We start from the raw sequence: 20,680 nt of genomic DNA on the forward strand, positions 1-20,680 counted from the left end.
CACTAGTTTCCATGACAAGGAGATAGATGTATAGAGCTCAGCTGAACAACAGATTTTTTTCTCTGTATATCTGCAACATTTTGAACATGAAAGAACTCAGATGCTCTTTTCTGTTGTATTTGTATATTTTAAAACAGCTCTCAGCTCTATAAAAAGAAGTCCTGTAAAGAGACAGAGGTCTTTCTCCCATGATTCTGCTGCCTCATCTGTGTCTTCAAAATCTTCAAGTAAGATGTAGTCTCTTTACTAGAGGGAGTAAAAGGATTTCAGATATATTAAGGGAACCCTATGCCAGAAGCATGACTACAGCTTTTTGTTTTCACATGTTGGTTTAACCATGAATTTCGAGCATAGACTCAACCATAATGACTATGGAGTTTTCAAAGCAAGTAAGGGGATAAAGTCATTGAAAAGCACAAATTAGGAGTAGGGTACAAAAACTAGAGATGTCTGTGAATATCCTTGTGAGCACAATCTACTCACTCATCAAGAAACGGAAGGTGCATTGTACCACCCAGACACTACAAGAAACAAACTGGTAAAGTATGCCACTGTCAGACCAAAGTGTCATTTCTAGTAAGCTTTTGCTAAAAAGTAAAGGAGGTGATACAGTTGTTCGGATGAGATGTTAAGCTGGGATTCGGACTGCTTAAAGTCATTAAAGATTATCAAAAGACCAGAGGTTTTAGGCCCAGTTTCCTATCTAAATCCCAATCTGGCCTCCCTAATATTCCCCTTCATTTCAACTGATGATACCATTTCTCCCTTTGCCCCCTGACCTGCTGTGTAGCGGAGCTTCAGGTGTATAATGGCAGCCACGCATCACCCAGGTGGATACTGTATTTCAGTGCCCACCTTTGAGATGGAAAGCACTACATGAATGACTAATTATTATTGCAATCATTTTTCCTAAGCAGCTGATTCTGCAGGAACTATTAAACTCTGAAATATGCTGACATTTGGAATACCAAGGTTAATGGTAAATCCATTTCAGGTCACTAATGAACTGATCATTTTTATCTAAAGCAGTGTTTTCTGTGCAGTTGTCTTGTAATATTACCATATTTAAGGATGTACTCCTCTGCATTTCTGAGTCCTTTTAATATAAATTGATAATCTAGTTACAATTGTTATCTTAAGTATGGTGAAGGCTGTCTGGCCATTCATACGGGAACAGGGAATTAAGATCCAATTACAGTATTTCTCTATTTTAACTCTGCCTGTTTTTTTCTTTAGCACAATATAATTTGTAGGCGAAGTGGTTTATTGTGAATACAGATACTTCATTTCAGTTGCTGTCATCATCTGTGACATTGCTCTTAAACCTCCAGTTCCCTGTAGAAGAGGTTCAGGTGCTGAATGGCCTCCTCTTGTTTACAACCTTTCTTATGACAGTAAAGACGAACAACCAACCGCGTTTTTAATTCTAAAAACAAATTTTAAAACCTACATTGTAGGGAACGTACATTTTTATAATATATTGCAAAGGAACAAGTAATAGGTTTATTCCATGCTGAAAAGAGAAGAAAGAAAACACAACGTTTCGGCCGTGGAGCCTTCTTCAGGTATGAGCACCTGAAGAAGCACCACACACCTGAAGAAGGCTCCACGGCCGAAATGTTGTGTTTTCTTTCTTCTCTTTTCAGCATGGAATAAACCTATTACTTGTTCCTTTGCAGCCTACGCATGCTGACACAGCTACCCACCTGAACTTTAAAATATATTGTACTGTTTACTGTGGGAATTCTCTGCATTAATTATCGATAGCATACTTCCCAGTGCATTAAAAATCACCTCGAAGTTAATGTTTCACCCAAAAATGGCAATTATATAAACCAATGTTTTACAAAATGAATAGCAGAGATGATGATGATGATGACGATTCTGTAAAAATTAAGACACCAGCTTTGTTTTGGAACAACAGTGTTTGTAGTGAGCTTACAGGGTCGCTTGTACTGGCTGCAGATGAACTCCTATCTCTGTCAAACACTCTAAATGGGATATTTTGCTTAACCCGATATTCCAGGGACAGTTTGCAAATCCGCTCCAGTGGTGCACCTGTAAGTGACTTCTACGGTAGGGGATAATAAATGCAGCACCATGGATTTAATCAAGATGTACAGCTGGGGCAACCGCGAGTTTGTCCTTGCAGTGCTTTCGTTTGGATTGCATTTCTGCTCCCTAGCAGTGGACTGAATGGTGTCACGAGCAGTGGGAGTTTTTCTACCCTCTTTTCAACATTTTCATGTAAATGTGGTTTTGAGCTCAGCCTGCAGACAGGGATTGTTTTATAGCTGATTAAGCCAGATTCTTCACACTAGTCATCATATTTGCATGTGAAGTGTACTTTTAAGTTCTGTATATGATTATTAGGGATATAAGCCACATTTTGTGTGTTTCTTGTTTCTGATTAATTTCAGTGATTATTAGTATGGTCAAAATTCCCCTTTTGGTACTTATTGATTCAAACCATCTATTGCTTTGCATGTATTGCTATTTATAGGTTCATTAGTTGATGGAGAAATAAGTTTTTCACATTGATATTTGGAAATGTAGCGCCTAGGTGTGCCAGTGCCATCCATGCTTGAGACGAACAGGAGACAGTATGTCTTCAAACTCTGTCCTGATCCACAGTTCTAAAGTTCATTGTAACTAGAACTGGTTCAGTCTGCAGCTAGTAAAGATGCTCAAGAAAGTACTCTACTAGCTGTTCCCCAGCTTGTCTGCGGTGTGCAAACAAAATCTATTTTTTTTTGCAGTTAATTAGAAATTTTCCATTTGCAGTGGTTTGTTGCAAATCCCATAGTTTGCAAATGTAAGTAACTGTGATCATTAGACAGTTTTGAACCATTCTTAGTTGGAAGAATAACCAGATATAGTGAAGTAATTTTTGCACAGATATTTGAACGCTGCAGTCGATATTGGGAAAGGATAAGTGTATTAACTAGCACAACCTTGCAATAATATCCAAACATACAGTAACAGTTACAAATCTAGAACCACAAAATAGCCTTGAATTGTATAGCAATTTTATAGCAAGTAACAGAGCCTTCTTTCCTATATCTCATCATCTTCTTGAAACACAAATATAAGGTAATGTAGAATGAAAATAATCCACTCCACTCCACTGAACTGTTTTAATTCCTTAATGCACAGCTGAGATAAATATACGATATGTTTATAGCAAAGTATCACAAAAAATAGTGATCAAAAGTAAACTATTTACTGAAGGTATGAAATATATTCAGATCCTTAAAGTAAGGAAGATGTAAAGGACATTTTAGAGTGGAAACTGAAACTAGTGTCAGCTGCAAAATACATCCCAATGGCCATTTTACAGTTTAATAAGCAGCAAGCATCATTTCCAACAGGCAACACATGAAAATTGTTCATTAGTGATCATTAGTAAAGACTTTCCTGTGAAGTCCCTATGATAGAACAGGTAGACCCATTGGCTGTGGGTATTTTTCCATAGGGAGAACAGGATTTGAACCATGAAATATTAATAAATACCATACCATGGCTAAATTGTCACAGAGGGTAATTTAAAGTTATCAAAAATACTTGTCTTAACTTTTCATATTTAGCAGTGAGCAGTGAGCCTCCCACAGAAAAACTTGGGACAAATCCTCATCCTGCAGAGGCCTCTAACCCTGATAGCAGAGTCAGGGACATGGACACACAGAGGCTCAGCCTGGAGAGAGAAACCAGAGAGCCATGCGATGAAAACAGCCCATCCTGTGACATGCTCGAAGACCAGAGGCGACAGTCGAAGTCTACTTCCTCAGGTTCTTCTTCAGCTCAGAATTCTGCAGTTTCCCACCCTGTCCAGAGGTGCTCCTGGGCCAAGAGCTTAAACCAGCCACCTATTGTGCTCCTGCCGAAAGCTGTGTACGACATCGTCGTCGCCGTCGACAGCAGCGGTCTGCCCAAGTCAACCTCCTTCCTCCCCCACCACTCGGTGAACTGGGCCAGCTCGTTCCGGCCCCTGCTCAGCAAGATGATGACCTGTACCGAGCAGTCTCTGTATTACCGCCAGTGGACTGTCCCCAGGCCGAACCACATGGACAGCAACAACAGAGCAGAGGGCAGAATGGACAACTTCCATCCTAGAAGACTCCTACTCAGTGGGCCACCACAGGTAGCTCATTCATTAAACCCTTTTCAAAAACTGCACTTCACCATGTTTTATCAGGATAGTGTTTAAAGTAAGCCTTTTAAATCTAAACCAGGGCTTGATTTATGTGTTAAAACAGCAGTGTATTCTGCTACACTAAAATGAAAGTTTAATGAACTTTGAAAAGTTCTGTATTTCCTGGTTTCTAAACACTTTGATTGCTTATTATCCCAATTCCACTAATGGTTGTCATACGGAAATCAGCATCCATTACTCATATGATCACAGATCTTATCAGCAAGTGATTAATGGAGTCATTGAGAGCAGCGAGCAACAGAGAACAAAGGCTGAAAGATACTGGTGTTATGAGGACTAGGAATGGGAAGGTTAGCTGTAGTTCTTGGAGGCTTTCTAACCCAGGAATGGGCAATCCTGGTCCTGGAGGGCTGGTTTATATTATAACTTGGGCGCTTGTGCTTTAAAGAGACCTAGTAATCCAAATAGAGCAAAGAGTGTTAAATTTGGCTTTTAATCCCAATTCAAATCTAGATGTTTACAAAAAAGGGAATAAAAAATAAATCTTGAAATCGTGCTGCTTTCAATCAGTGGCCCACAAAATTTGGTAACAGGTATGCAATGGCTTTTTTTCTACTTGAACAACTTACTGGAGTTCAATAAGGGTTACATTGCTCTTGAGAAAACTGCAGATTTTACAAGACAATGTATTTCCAAGAGCATCAAAACCAAGAGTCCAGATTCTAGAAACTTTCTTGATCACCTCGTATTTAAGCAAAACAATATCTCATGTCCACGCCCAATCAGTTATTATCTTGATTATTCAAGATTAGCATGAACTTCAGCCATTGTCTAAAGACAGCCAAAAAAACTAAAGGTGTGCAGATCCTTATGGCAGGAGTTTAAGTCCACTGATCAAAATGACTAAATCTGGCATTTTGACATTCAAAGATATCTGCATTTCCACCTGTTTTTCAGGTAGGGAAAACGGGAGCTTATCTGCAGTTCTTAAGTATCTTATCCCGGATGCTGATTCGGCTAATGGAGGTTGATATCTATGATGAAGAGGATATTAACACAAGTGAGTAATTGGTTCATTGAATCTCTTTTATTTCATGTAGAAAAAATAGAATATATTTTACTGCTTAGAACTCAACACAGCTAATAACTAAATTTTTATGTAAATCATTGCTTGAAATTAAAGTTAAATATAGTAGAATTAGACAAAAGAAGCACTGAAAGAAGAAAATTAACAAACTATACTTAAAATGTATTCATGCATTTCTCTGTAAATAAGTGAATTGCAAGGAGAAATGCAGTACACTTATGTACTGTATAAACCATCAATGCTGTTACACAAATCCTGCCTGTTTTGTCATTTAACAAGCAGATTTTCATTCCTCTGAGCTGGGCACTTACAAAGCATTACCCAGACTCATCAGATGAATAATTTACTTATACTTTTTTAACTTTTGTATAATAAATGCTTGCGTCTCTTAAGTGCATATACTGTGGTAACAGCTAGTATCTAATGTTTATGTATTTGTTAAAAGTTGTAACAGTGTAACTGCTATAATGTAAATGAGCAGGGGTGTCATTGTTTTCCTACCTGTTGTGTATGCATCAGCTAATGAATTTAAGCATGTTACTTATATAATTAACCAGAAATGTTATTGTTTTCATACGTACATATTGTTCTGTGTTGTATTAAGGTAAAGTTTGGGTGTTTTAGGGAACATTTTTGGAACCGGTAAGGGATGATAATATGGAATATAATGAGAATTGAATTTCCTTTCTATGAGTTTTTACCTCAAGCAGTTGCTGAGGCACAAATTAAAGTCATATAATGATGGATTACTGTTTATAAGTTATATTCAGTTATATCTTGAACAAACCATTCATCTTTCTGGATTAGATTCATCAGTTGATCTAGTTGAATATAAATAAATTGATGACACTGTATTTGAGGGGCTGAAGATTCCTTTAATAAATCATTTTAAATTTGTATCGGTTTAACAGAACATTCCAAAGCATTTTCACACTAGTCCAACATGAGTCAAAAAGGCAAACAAATACGAGTGTGATCCTGGATCCAGGTCATCCTTGACTGTGTTGAAGGTTCAGAATTATTACTTAGGTTGAAGCTTTGGTCTCAGGTTGAAAAAGGAAGTAGGGTTACACTCGTTTGAGGTTAAACTGTACATGGTTTTTCATTTACTTAGTCATTAAATCAATAAAAGTGAAAGGCGAGAGACATGGATCACTATTCAGAATCAAAACCAAAGTGTCATGAACTCTGTGGTCAGAAAAAAAGGTCTAGAACAGCTACTGATACTACTGATAATGATACTAAAATAAATTTTATTTCTCACAAATTTCAGCTGTCATGCTCAAACATGAGTGTGATGTAAATGTTGAATATGAGTGGAAAAGTACAATTTTCTGTTATTAAATGTTATCATCTGTTGTATAAGTATGTTGCTTGGCCAAACAGTTTGGCAGTGTCCTTGTTGTAGTGTAGAAACCAATGTATTTATTTCAGGTGTAAAGGAGGAATCTGTTCAGTACCACCAGCCTGGAGCAGCAAGGCCTAACATTGACATCATCAGAGCAATGCCTTTTGACTACACAGTCCACGATCCCAAGTATGAAGATGTCAGCCCTGTATATTCTCCAGACTTCTCTTTCAGCAGTGAAGGTTAGTCATTTATTATTTGCTAAAAAGGGTAGACCGTGTTTTGTTGGCAGAGTTAATAAGGAAAAAAAAATTCTTCCTGAACACTTTTGATTTGCCTTGCATGCTTGTGTCTTCAAGGAAGTTCTAGGAGGCACGACGAAGTCTATTTGTGTCGCCGCACAAATAGAATGAAGCTCTCAAAATACGCGGCGTATAACACCTACCACCACTGTGAGCAGTGCCACCAGTACATGGGCTTCAACCCCCGATACCAGGTGAGGTATCACCTGCGACTGCGTTGTACTCTGTGTTAACTTTCTCTGGTATAAAATTGAAAATAAGCAAAAAAGCAGTATTCACACTCTCAACTCCATTATAATTAATTAAAATTGAGTGTGCTCCTTGCTTTTTAAAGTGTCCTACAAATAAGCACACAACTAAATAATTACATCAATTCTGAGGTAAACTGTAGTTCAGGTGGGTAGCTGTGTCAGCATGTGTAGGCTGCAAAGGAACAAGTAATAGGTTTATTTCATACTGAAAAGAGAAGAAGGGAAACACAACGTTTCGGCTGTGGGTCAAACCCAAAGAAGGGTCCACAGCCGAAACATTGTGTTTCCTTTCATCTCTTTTCAGCATGGAATAAACCTTTTACTTGTTCCTCTGATGTAAACTGGATCATTTCAAGGTAAAAAGCAGCAGACTCACACTGGATTCTGCAACGTAGCTGAGAGTTTTGCAGAGAATCTGGACAGGGCGGAGGATAGAGACTTAACAGGAAAAAAAATGTTTATAGTAGTAAAAGACTTGGATAGCCATTCTTAAAGTGTTTGTACTAGTATACTTACACCCACCATGCCAGATCTTTGTCCGTCTTGCATGACACTGTGGAATCTTTCGACATTAGAGGAAATCCCACATTTATGTGTATTCCCCCATGTCATGTTTTTTTTCCCCAACGTTTCCTCCAGCTGTACGAGTCCACTCTGCACGCCTTCACCTTCTCGTATTTGATGCATGGAGAAGAGATTCAGCTTTACTTCATCATTCCGAAGTCTAAAGAACATCATTTCACCTTCAGCCAGCCCGGGGGCCAGCTGGAGAGCATGAGGCTGCCGCTGACCACTGACAGGGTGGGTTCTGCCTCACATCTCCTCTCAAATGTCCACACTTTGCCATGGACTAGAGAAAGAATTTTCTGCAGAAATACAGTCTCAAGTTTGTTTCCATTTCCTTTTTTATATGTTAGAATCCCGATTGCATCAAGAGTCCTATTTTTACCCCAACGACTGGTCGGCATGAGCATGGTCTTTTCAACTTGCACCATGCAATGGATGGCGCCAGCCACTTGCACATATTGGTGGTTAAGGAATACGAGATGGCCGTGTACAAGAAATACTGGCCTAACCACATCATGCTGGTGCTGCCTACGATATTTAATGGAGCCGGTGTAGGTATGTGTCCCTAGACCAACCATGTCATTTGCAAACCACTCTTAATCTAGTGGGTATCTACTAATGTTCATGCTTCACAGGTCTTTATTCAGCCCCGTGAAGAAGCACCTGTCTAGCAGACAGTTAGTAGTTGAATGTACAGCAGGCTGTCACATCTTGGGTCCAAAAAGCAGACACTCAAATCTACTACACTGGATGTGCTAGTGTTGTCATGGAACACATCACAGGGCTCCCTGTAACCTTCCTTATTGAAACACCCTCACTGTAGTAATTAAAGCATACTAGTCTTAGGTACTGTAACCTGTGAACTGTCTTGATTCCCATTAGCTCACCATTGAATAATGCTCTATCATTTTGCAGGCGCAGCTCATTTCCTAATCAAAGAGCTTTCCTACCACAATCTGGAGCTTGAGCGGAGCAGGCAGGAGGAGCTGGGCATCAGGCCTCAAGATATCTGGCCTTTCATCATCCTAGCTGATGACTCCTGTGTCATGTGGAACATTGTAGATGTTAGCGCAGACAATAAAAGGTTCATCTTTCTTTTGCTGACCTTCTTTTTCCTTCTTTGGAGTTGCTATCCCGCTTTTCCAGCGTGACTTCCAGAATGCTTATTCTTTTAGCATGGGAGTGTTCCTCAGCAATGATATTTCAGTGGGCACCAGTCAGCCTAGTCATTGTTTTTTTTTTGTTATTTGTTTGGATATTTTTCTTGTAACAGTCCAAATTGTGGCATTGGTGCCTTTTAATTTCTGGGTTCTGTCTTGGCAATTGATGCAAAAATGCCAAATCCACTTAAATGATGTACTGTATGTGTTTGGCAGGGTGTTTCACTTTGTTAAGGCTGTAACCGTCAATATGCCAGACGTTTCTAGGAGGGTGACCATTTCTCTAAATACCTACTATTTCTATAGTGACTCACACTTTAAATGGACTTGAAATGAAAATACCATTGCTACTGTAGTGATATCAAAGTGATATTACAGGACAGCACATCAGAACGGCATATATACCTGTATATGAAAAGCGGCAGAGTACATAGTGTATAGATTTGTAAAGGTATTGCCTTTGAATGTGAATGTTTTTAATGTGTAAGGTTAAGAACTTAAATGCACTTCCACATACTTTCCACCTGTGTCCTCTGGAGCATGTTTCACTTTGAAGAAAATGTCTGCTGGGTTGACTTTGTCAAAGTGATTCAGGATTTTGAATACTTGGTTAAGGTCCCCTTATGGTCTTCTCTTTTCAAAACTTAAAAGGTTCAGTTCCTGCAGTTTGTCAGCGCAGGGGCACATTCTTTGAAGCCCCAGAATGTATCTGGTTGCTTTCCTCTGGAGTGATTCCAGAGCAGCAGTACCTGTTATTTAACATGGTGGCCAAAATTGTAAATCTAGTACCATGTTAACATATCCCCCCTTCCTTAAAGGTCTTTATCTATATGTCATAACTTTTTTTCTGCCTCTTCTAGGCTGCAGGTTTTTACACAAGTGCAGTTTTTCCAGGCTTTTTCAGTGAGGCCTCTCTGGCTGTCTCTGGGACCCACAGGGTCCGATTCTGCACTTCAGTCCCTTACCTGAGCCTCAGCAGTAGCAGCCCTCTGGGCCAGAGGCTCACCTCCCTCCCCGTCTTCTTCTTCACAGCCAGCCCACAGCCGTGGAGAGGAACGTGTCTTTGAAACACGTCTTGCAGCACATCGAGGGGACCCAGGGCATCACGCTGTACGGCATGTGCGGGATGCGAAAGTGGTCGAGCCGAGGCAGCGCCGCTCCGAGCAAGGAGCCCTTCTCCCGCTGCCACGTTCACGACTTTGTCCTGCTCAACATTGACCTCACCCAGAACGTCCAGTACAACCAGAACAGGTGGGCCTGGAGGTGTCGACCCGAGCCACGCCAAGACTAGCGGGAGACCACCGCCAAGGTTCCCGGCGAGAGCAGGCCATGCGGCCTAGCTGGGCTGCTCGGTAGTTAGCAGCTCATTGATCCGAGGATCGCATCCAGCTGATTTCTCGAAAGCAGCAGCGAACTCTGCGGTTCGCCAGGCGTTCTGCAGCGCCGCACTTTTGAATTTTATGAATGACTTTATGAATGCATATGCAAGACACTAACAATTGTGCTCTTTTTCTCATGCCAGTGTCTTCAGCATTTCTATACATTTTTTCAAATAGGAAACATTTTTCTTTTTCTTGTGCAAACCACTGCAGACCGGTAAAGGTTGTCTAGAATGTCTTCAGGCTGTTTTAAAATGATATGCAGCTTGGAGATAATTTTATATTTCAGAAGCAATATGTAAATTAACCGCAGCTTTTACAGAAAATTGTATTGGTAAACATAGGACTTTAAATAGGTCTAATTTAATTTATTATTATTTAGAATTATAATATTTAACATATTTATAATGTTCCAACAACAGGTTCACAAGACTTGTCTCATATCCTCTTCGGCTATGTCAGTTCCTGCTTCTTTTGTTAAATTTTTACCTTCTTTTTTATTTGCTCTTGTGTATATTAAATATCTTGCGTCTCATTTCTTTCCTCAGGTTTACGTGTGATGATATAGATTTCAACCTCCGGGTGCACAATGCTGGTCTGCTGATATGCCGGTTTAATAATTTCAATGTTATGAAGAAGCAAATTGCTATTGGGGGACATCGCACATTCATCATCAAGTCCAAGGTAAGTGAGCTACACAGTGCAATGTATTGTCAAAGGAGAGTCAGTTTGCAGCCATCTATTACAAAATCAGGTTAAAAGCATGTATGATACTAGCTTGCAGTTGTGTAGCACTTTACAAATTAGAAGGCAACAGCACCACTTGCATTAAGTGAAAAAATTAGGGATTTCAAACTGAGGAAGTCCAGAGAGGAATTTAGCCTGGAAATCAGGCTAATACCCTTTCTGTCACAAACAGCACCATGTTTTGATCTTTAATGACCTTGTAACCAAGGCCTCAGTAAAATGTCTGAAGACTGGCACCTTCTACCATACATGTCTGTCCCCTGACACCATACTGGTGCATTGGTTTGAATATCCTGATCCAGAATATCAGAGGGAAGAGTGCCACCTACTGGTCTACCAGCACCACTCACACCAGATACCTGGTTTTCCCAGGAGGTCTCCCAACCCCAGATTAGTAACAACATTGTGATACAAGGTACCTTTCAATGCACAGCTTTTCATTTTTGTCATGTATTTTACATGCAGTATCTTACCTGTGGTGGCTAGGATTCAATTAGAAAGAGTGCTAGGTTTGAAAAGAAGTTGGTGTTCGTCTGTAAAAAACAGGATAATTAAAGAAGGGAAGCTTTATTTGGAATAAACATTTCTTTAAAATTGTCCCTCCATGCACCTGAGAAGAGTTGAACACTGAATTTAGACAAAAGAAAACCTTACAGTATAACGGTTATGCATGTGCTTGTCAGGTAATTGTAGATTGTAACAAGAGTACCACTAGAAACCAGGGAAAGCTATTCTAGATGCAGGAAAACCTATAGAAGAAATATGCATTTGCTATTCAAAGGGACCAACCAATTGTATGAATTTCACTTTACGATGTACAAATGATCAAAGTAGAAACACTTTCAATTTCAGTTACTTAATTTAGGGGTATAAATCATAATGGGCTTCTCTGCTGGTGCTTGACAGGAGCGATTTAATCTTTTTAGTCTTGTAATATGTACATTACTTTGACATAAGAATTACAGTCACAGATTCTCTGTAGTGTATACAGTGGTCTGGTCCAGATTTATAGATTTTGCAGAGATATCATCCTTTTCATGTTCATTTAAAGATGAGATACTTTGGACATTTTGTTTTTGTACTTTTGTAAGAAATTAAAACAAAAGAGACAATATTGAAATATGTTGATTGTGTAATTCAGAATTGTAAACTCACCTTTGGTAGCAGTTACAGGCACAGGTCTTTTTGGGTAAGTCTCTTCCAAGTTTGCACACCAGCTTGGTGCAATTTTTGCCCATTCTTTTTAACAGATTTGCTCAAGCTCTTTCAAGTTGCATGAGGTTTGCTTGTGGAAAGCAGTTTTCAAGTTCTTCCACAAATTCTCAGTGGAATTAATGTCAGGACTTTGACTGGGCCCCTCAAGAACATTCTCTTTCTTATTAGTAAGCCACTCCACTGCAGCTTTGGCCTTGAGATTTGGGTTATTGTCCTTCTAAAAGGTGAACTTTTGTCTCATTTTCAGTTCAAGTCGTGAGTAGGTTTTCCTCTTAGATTTGCAAGTGCTTTTCTTCATCTATATTCCCAATCTGTCTTGACTAGCTTCCTAGTTCTTGCTGATGAGTAGCAAATCTATAACATCACGCAGCCACCACCTCGCTTGACAGTAGTGATGGTGTTGACTGAGTGATGCACTGTGTTGATTTTGTGTCAGATATGTAAGTGTCTTAGCATTTAGAACAGAAAGTTCCAGCTTTATCTTGTCTGATCACAAAAGCGTTTGCCATATGTTAGGTAGCCAGCAGCCAGCAGCCATATTACTCTGCAACTCACAACTGGTGACCCACTGAAGCTAAGCAGGTGTGGGCCTGGTCAATACCTGGATGAGAGAACTCCTGGGAAAAACTAAGGTTGCTGCTGGAAGAGATGTTAGTGGGGCCAGCAGGGGGCGCTCACCCTGCGGTCCACGTGGGTCCTAATGCCCCAGTATAGTGATGGGGACACTATACTGTAAACAGGCACCGTCCTTCGGATGAGACGTAAAACCAATGTCCTGACTCTCTGTGGTCATTAATAATCCCAGGGCGTTTCTCGAAAAGAGTAGGGGTGTTTACCATTGGCCCTTACCAATCATGGCCTCCTAATAATCCCCATCTATGAATTGGCTTCATTACTCTGCTCTCCTCCCCACTGATAGCTGATGTGTGGTGAGCGTTCTGGTGCACTATGGCTGCCGTCACATCATCCAGGTGGATGGTGGTAGTGGAGGGGAGTCCCCATTGCCTGTAAAGTGCTTTGAGTGGAGTGTCCAGAAAAGTGCTATATAAGTGTAAGCAATTATTATTATAATTATTATTATTATTAGATGCTTTGTTGCAGACTCCATGCAGGTTTGAGATGGGTCCTTTGTGCTAGTTGTGTGGAGTGACTGGTATATTGTTGACTCGTGCACATTTTCTCCAGTATCAGTTACTTTTAAAGAACCCTTTAGCTCTTTCAAAGTCACTGTCGGCCTCCCTTATCAGGGACAGCCAGATCTAGGCAGTGTCTGGGCAGTATGATACACATTCCACTTTTCAATGATTGGTTTCACTGTCTTCAAAGTGTTTTTTTTTTATCATTTTATACCTTTGTCTTGATCTGTTGTTTTCTACAACTTAATCTCTGAGTTGTTTATAAAAGGCTCTTTGGTTTTTCTGATTGAATCTTTGCTTGGAATTAACTCCGTAATTTACAGTAGGACCCTTACAAGTGTCTTTATTATGAAATCATGTGAACCATAATTAGTGCACACAGAGGACACTCAACTCATTGTGTGGCTCATTAAAGGTAATTTTTTGCACCTTTAGGTTTGCCAGAGAAAAAGGTTTGAATCATTCAATCAAGTATTCAATCATAACTTTTTAACTTTCATGTTCCCTATTTATTTTTTATTTATTTTTTGAATGTGTTTAGTAGGTAGTTTATATAACAAATATTAATTGCTACTTCAAAGTGTCATGACTACAGTCTTTAAAGGAACAAAGTGTTAAGTCTATGGAAGAGTATGAATACTTTTGGTAGGAACTATGCACAGTTATGTTAGTCTTTTCGGAGCTGTTCTTCACATGTAACATTCATCATTTGCTAAAAAAACACACAGCAGACAGCTGAAAGCAAGTTAAAATGTGCTCAATGTGGCAAATCCTCATGAAAACGGATGTTTCCTTGGGATTGTGAACAGAATAAATAGTGGACGTCCTTGTCCCCTGAAAACAGGTTTGTGGTTCGTTACAGGTGAATGATGTGCCGTCTACCGTACCTCCCTCGCAGTACATCTGTGCTCCTGACAGCAAACACACTTTCCTGTCTGCACCTGCACAGCTGCTGCTGGAGAAGTATCTGCAGCACACCAGCCAGCGGCTTTTCCCATTGTCTCTGAGGAACTATAGTCACCCTGTGCTGTCTGTGGACTGCTACCTCAACCTGGGCCCGGAGGTACTTTAATCTTCCATTATCCCAATTTATCTCGCACACCTCTTTTTCTGTCTGAACATAGACCTCACCTACCATACTGTATATCTACAAAACAGTATTGTTGTCGTGCACTTACAGGCAAATCACAGTTTCCACATAGTGGCTTTTTACATGTGAAAGCAACTTGTAGACTCAAAATGCTTTATGAAGGTAAACTATCAAATTCAGACATTTTTAAAATGACTGCGGTAAAATAGAAGTGGATCCAGCTCGAAGCTTTGTTTTTATTTAAACAACTGCGTTAGAAGCAAAACTTTGGGATTTCCCTCTTTATTTAACGTGCACACAATGAATAAAAACACTAGCTTTTAACAGCTTCAACTGATGTGCATTCTTATTTTGTACTTACAGTCTATTACTAATTGGAGATGTCACAATGATTACCCATCAAAGTCACCCTTCGGAAGATTTAAATCCATTGTATCAACTCTGCACTAAAGGATAATTTCCACTCTAAAACAATTTTTAACTCTGCTTTTAAAACTATGCCATGTGTAGGACACTTGTACAAACACCTGTCAATATCTGCGTTGTTAACAAAGTCTAGTTTTCTTTCTTTTCTGCCCTACTTCATTTTCTACAGTGTCGAGAAATCAACGTAATGATACAATATGCCTGACATGATAATACCTGCTGCGCATCCTAAACCACGGTTTAATGAGGAGTGTTATATCAAGGTTGCACTGTGTATCTCTTTGTCATTGCCTGATATGTTTCATGTTTCCTGAACACGTCTTTGTCAAGGGTTCCTGTGCTGTGTGTGCTTTCAGGTGACTGTGTGCTATGTAAGCTCCCGGCCTCACTCCATTAACATCAGCACCGCTGGGCTGCTCTTCAGTGGCCTGCTCCTGTACGTCTGTGATTCCTTTGTGACAGCTGGCTTTCTGAAGAAGTTCCATTTCTTGAAAGGTGAGTATTTAATGCGTGTTTTAGGTGAGATCTAAGGCTTTAAAATATCAGCAGCAGGTCACAAGACGTGTGTGAGATGTCATGATCATGAAACAAGCTTATCATGTAAAAGAAAAATAGTTTAAAAAATGTAAATAAAAAAATATTTCTGTAAATGACATGAAAATGAATAACTTCTTAATATGGAAGAAAAACTAAATATTTTATCTGACTTTAAGAGACGGGATTTATGCCTCATTGTTTTCTTTCAAATCCATGGCTTGAAGTCTCATTGATATTGGTGTCTGCTTGAGAAAACACTATTAGTAGAAAATAAAAAGATTTACACCCTGGCAGAGGCCTGTTTTTTCTATCGTCGGGTTTTGAAAGGTTTCGGTGGAGCGCTCTGCTCTGCTCGTCCCTGACCGCCGGCTGTTCTCGCGCACACGCGTTTAGGTGCAGCTCTGTGCGTGATCTGCCAGGACCGCAACTCGCTGCGCCAGACCGTGGTCAGGCTGGAGCTCGAGGAGGAGTGGAGACTGCGCCTGAGAGACGAGTTCCAGACCGCCAACTCCAAAGAGGACAAGCCCCTCTTCTTTCTCACGGGCAAGCATGTCTGATCCTCTCCCACCTGCAGGCACACTTGACCCGCAGACCTTAAAAAGCATCACGTATAAAAAGCTGCGCTCATGAAGTGACTGAAATAAAGGGGACATCATCCAAAGCACATCTTTACTATGCTCGTATACTTACTACTTGTTTCTGTGATTTGGACAAGTAGATACCTGGAGAATCAATGTTGTGCGAGAGTTTTTAGAAGCTTATGCCCATTGCGAAGACCTTTATCCTGTAATATACTGGAATATGGATGGACATTTGTGTGGAAAAGAAGTAGGCTAGTTTGATCCCTGCCAGCTCCAGCTGTCATGAGTCCCGGACAGTTCCCTCTTGAAATAGGACTAGTGTAACTGGGATAAAGGTCACACTCACTCATATGAGTTTGTAAATGATACGAACGACCCTGCAATTCTTTTGATTATGCCTGGCATATCATAAATATGTATTGTAAAATATTGCTACTGTATCGTAGAATGGATGTTGAACCAAATAAGTATCCTGTAGATTTTTTTGCACAAATATTTTTTAGAAGGTCACAGCTTTTTCCTTTTTTTGTCAGATGTATTTGTTAGGAAAGTGATATATTTGTATATTGTAAAATATTTCAGTTGTAAAGTGTGGAAATTATTTTTGGTATTTTATAAAATGTACTTATCTCTGTAAATCTAGGCTGAATTTCGTGAGGGTAGTCACTTACGTTATACCATTTTTATTCAAACTTGTTCGATTTCAGGTTTCCTCCCAGAAAACAATATTAAAAAATCTTTTACATCATATAATTAATGAGTGTTTTTTTTCTTTTTTTAAAACTATTTTAAAATATCAAGGTTTTTTCTTGCTATAATCTTCCAGTGGATTTATTGACTAAAATTGCCATTTAGCTAACATTTTAATGAGTTTTAAAATAGTCTATTTTAAAAAAATGTAGTTCACTTGGTTACATTTTCTTTGCTGCTGTAATCGAATTAGACTTTTTTTTAATGTTAACTGGAATTAAACTCTGCCACATTTTAGTGTAGAGCAGATTTCATAAAAATGAACGATCCCCTGCAATAGCATATGTACGTCACGGGGGGGCGTTTTAGTTTCCCTGAGGAAATAGTACAGGGAAATGAGAAGACTAGACAAAAAACAGTTCCTTTTCTATATTATCCATTTTATAGTAAGTCCCCCCTTTTCCATTTTTGGTTTGTGTTCCCCCATCCAGTGGGACAAGGCATTAAATTGAAAATACTGTACATCTAAGCCTTATAAATGGTCAATGCCTTGATTACTGCAGGGTTTAAACAGATTGCATCTGCCTAATACGTGTACATTCAATTTTGTCACTACAATGTGTAATGGTGGTAACTCATTAATTTTTGCTGCAGGTACATACAGAGATTATTTTGAAGTTAGGCGTCAGAGAGCCTTTTCTGTAAGATCTTCCGGCTGTGCTAAGGTAATGACAGTGCAAAATCATATTTCAGAATGGACTCTATAGCTGGTGTGTGTCAAGTTAATGCCATAGGTCTTTTTTCATCCCATTAGAAATGTTTGACTTTGTCAGCCTTCCACACATAGCTAACGATTAAAAATAAGCCCTATGACAGAATCTTCCACCTGTCATGTGTAAACACATTTACACAAGGACAGTGGTTAAAAGCACCACAAGGGTGCAGTGAAGTGCAATTCAAATATCCTTTATATATTTAAACCTCAACAAAAGTTAGTCAAGAAAATCCTCTTATTAAATCAGGACAGTAATGGGTCAGTTCAGGAAGTCACCTTTATAGACAACACAAGGACACCGAAGAGGACTTAATATGTCCGAGCTCCCATTACTGCAGAGCTATTCAATACATGGACTTTCAGTTCATTCCAATGTAATACTGTAGTTCAGTGCAGCTAGCATTCCATAGTATCATACAAGTTTCTTGTAAAATTCTCCCCTGTCATGGACTTTTCTGCGTGTATCTCCACAGTTCCAGATGCCCACCTTGTGTCTCATTTGAAAATCTCCAAACTGAAAAATCCAATGACAAAGAAGGGAGGGGCTTTAAAATTACATCAAGTCATAAATTACTCCTGCTGTGCTTGCTGTGGAATTGGCCTCCTTCTCTGTAATCTGCCTGTTTTTGTTTTACTGATCCGCCCGACAGACTGCTGGTGAGGAGTGACAGGAGAGTGCTTTCCTCTCCAGGGCTTTTTTGCCGATCAGGTAAGCTAATCATCGTCAAGCTGCGACATAACAATTTAATTACAAATTCTGGTCATCATATGTTAATTCCCTACTTTGTCTTTCTCTGCTTCCTTAAAGCATGCTGGCTAGGAGAACTACTGTGTCTTAATTGTCTCCTTTAATGGAGAGGCATCCTGTCCAGAGTTTTGTTCTGCCTTCTGGCTTATGCTTAGGGTTTCCACAGCCTTTAACAGGAAAAAGCAGGTTTCTGATGGGATATTACTAGTGCAAAATGTGCTGAATGATACTGATAATTACATTTAATCATGTAAAGTGTGGTGAGTCTAAATGTATCCTGACTGAAAATGCACTGCGTAAACTACTGCTTACAAAGCAGTGCCAATGACATTAGATTTGGATCCTTCATGGGGAAAAAAGTGAGAATAACATTTAGAATAACATTTTCTGCATTGAGGACAGTTTGTTGGCTAATCCCCATATTCTAACATTTACTTAATTTGTCCCTGGTTTCAGCAACGTGCTTGGAGTGGATTTGAACTGTTGTTTTTCCACTCAGGAGAACTCATACACATCGACTTACCACACTTCACACTATTAAGTGTAATTAGCAGTATTTGCAATTTTAACTGTTCTCTTGCATTTTTTAGCTTTTAGGCCTTGCCCTTAAGGTAACCCTGCACATGTATTAAACCGACACAAATGTTCAAATTCAAAGTATCTGTCAGTAAACCTTTCAAGGTAAAATGAGCAAGATGAAAGATGTGTATGTGAAGTACTGTGAAACTGGAAGAAGTACCTCTCCAGAATTAAGTGCAGACTAAAGGCCTTTAAGTTTAACTTAACTAACTCTGGGACCCCCACGACCCTAAATTGGATAAATTGGTTAAAAAATGGATAGACAGATGAAGTAAGATATCTGGAATCCTCATTTCATAATGAAGCATATGTTTGAAACATATTTTGCTTCTGTATTCTTTCATAATTTCATTCAAGCTCTTTTCTGTCTCGGGATCATGGAGACACAGCGCTAGTTCCAGTCCCTCTCTGTGCCATGTGTCTGGAGCACTTGGGGCAGAAGCTTGTGACTTCACTGAGATGCCTGAGGAGTCAGCAGGAGGAAAGCAGCCAGGCCTGTTGTCCCTATCGGGTTACTGCTTGGAACTCCATTCCAAGAACCATTTAGGTAAAATTAGTAAGAAAACATCTTTAAGGGGGTACATAGAGTCGCCAGTCCCTCAGCTGAAGAGTCGGAGTCTAATTGTGGCTAAGGCAAATATATATACATATGAAAATTAGCTTCCGAAGGATTATGATTGGGTATTTGATTAAAAACAAAGCAATGGAATCATGATATCGGGAGACCAATTCAAGGCATTTGAAGATGGTGGAAGCCCCAGTGAGTCAACATGGTCTTGGGTAATTTTTCCTTTTGTATTTTCTTCAGTTCTTTGGTGGGGGCTAGCAGTGCATGTCAGTGAGCCAAAAACAGGGAGCACCACCAAGCCGGACAACATTTTACAAAGTGACGGAGCAATTGCAAACTACTGAGTATATCAGCCGTGAAAGGACATAGATGATGGCTTGCTGTAATGAAGAAGTATGTTTCAGCATTAAAGCAGATGAAAGAGAACTTATTTTATGTGCAGCATCATACGGACCTATATTCAGAATTCTAGTAAAATACAGTGTTATTGCAGTTCATTTTAGATATGATCAAAGTGTATGTTTTATTCAGTCTAGGTACAGTTAGAAAATCCCCACATGCATGTCCTGTCGTTGCATTGAAACACGTCTGATGCATGGTTCTATGTATTGTAGAACGGGCAACTCCAGAGTATCAGTCTTCCAGGGCTGCAGAGAACTCTGGTTTTCATAACACTCTAACATATAGAAAAACGAAGCCTAGTTTATTAGGTTATCTGTGAAATCCTCAGGACTCTGAACTGTGAGGTTCAGAGGTGCCAAACCCTGAGATTGTTTCATCTTGCTAACATGTTAGGTACAGAGAATTGTCATGGCTTTTATGTGTTGTGCATATCATAAAATGTAGAAGTAAAATTATGAAGTGGTCTCAGTTGTACCATTGAACATGTCATTAGAGAGCAAAGCAGAGTTTTTAACATCTATGTACTGTATTTACACATCATTCTTGAAGTTAGTATTTCTTAAACAGTAAATGCAGACATTCACCTAGCAGCTGACCAGCAATGTCATATGTTTACTAGTTATATGTAAGATGATATGTGAAAGAAACATGTCATTCTGAAGGCTCAAGTGCACAGAACATGAAAGTCATGTGTGTTGCTGGGGTATTCACAGCTCTTGTGTTGACTTGTTGTGTTTGGGAAATCTTAATTATTTAGAATATTAGCTGGAAATGTATTAAAATGTGCAAAACTAAAATATTTAAATGATATATGAGAAGTGTAATAAATTCTTCATTTTTTAATTCCTATTTTCCTATTTTTTAGTGTTACTTATGAGACTACATTGAGTGAAGCTGAATGTAGTCTGAAATTTCAGTGAGTGCATTCATGTTTTTCAA

The 20,680-nt window shown here is 39.3% G+C and overlaps 2 protein-coding genes across 3 annotated transcripts in view; both read left to right on the plus strand.

The window, feature by feature from the left end:
• The window catches only part of greb1 (growth regulating estrogen receptor binding 1), a 57,177-nt gene extending 40,451 nt beyond the window's left edge, over nt 1–16,726 (plus strand). The window contains exons 21-33 of the mRNA XM_088937773.1: nt 138–227; nt 3,588–4,141; nt 5,111–5,213; nt 6,675–6,830; nt 6,948–7,084; nt 7,781–7,942; nt 8,059–8,263; nt 8,624–8,792; nt 9,901–10,119; nt 10,796–10,931; nt 14,190–14,408; nt 15,218–15,356; nt 15,792–16,726. Coding sequence (XP_088793899.1) covers nt 138–227; nt 3,588–4,141; nt 5,111–5,213; nt 6,675–6,830; nt 6,948–7,084; nt 7,781–7,942; nt 8,059–8,263; nt 8,624–8,792; nt 9,901–10,119; nt 10,796–10,931; nt 14,190–14,408; nt 15,218–15,356; nt 15,792–15,955 — 2,453 coding nt within the window. The 3' untranslated portion in view covers nt 15,956–16,726. The remainder of the gene's footprint in view (nt 1–137; nt 228–3,587; nt 4,142–5,110; nt 5,214–6,674; nt 6,831–6,947; nt 7,085–7,780; nt 7,943–8,058; nt 8,264–8,623; nt 8,793–9,900; nt 10,120–10,795; nt 10,932–14,189; nt 14,409–15,217; nt 15,357–15,791) is intronic.
• Nucleotides 16,727–19,361: 2,635 nt separating this feature from the next.
• Nucleotides 19,362–20,680, plus strand: part of lpin1a (lipin 1a) — a 47,199-nt gene continuing 45,880 nt past the window's right edge. For both annotated transcript variants that reach the window (XR_016086076.1, XM_088905588.1), the window contains exon 1: nt 19,362–19,551. Coding sequence is in view for 1 of the 2 variants with exons in the window: in XM_088905588.1 (XP_088761714.1) it covers nt 19,483–19,551 (69 nt within the window). In the remaining variant the exon portion in view is untranslated. The remainder of the gene's footprint in view (nt 19,552–20,680) is intronic.

This window comes from Atractosteus spatula, chromosome 2 (assembly GCF_055471065.1).
Source record: "Atractosteus spatula isolate fAtrSpa1 chromosome 2, fAtrSpa1.hap1, whole genome shotgun sequence".
In the NCBI taxonomy this organism is placed as follows: Eukaryota; Metazoa; Chordata; class Actinopteri; order Semionotiformes; family Lepisosteidae; genus Atractosteus; species Atractosteus spatula.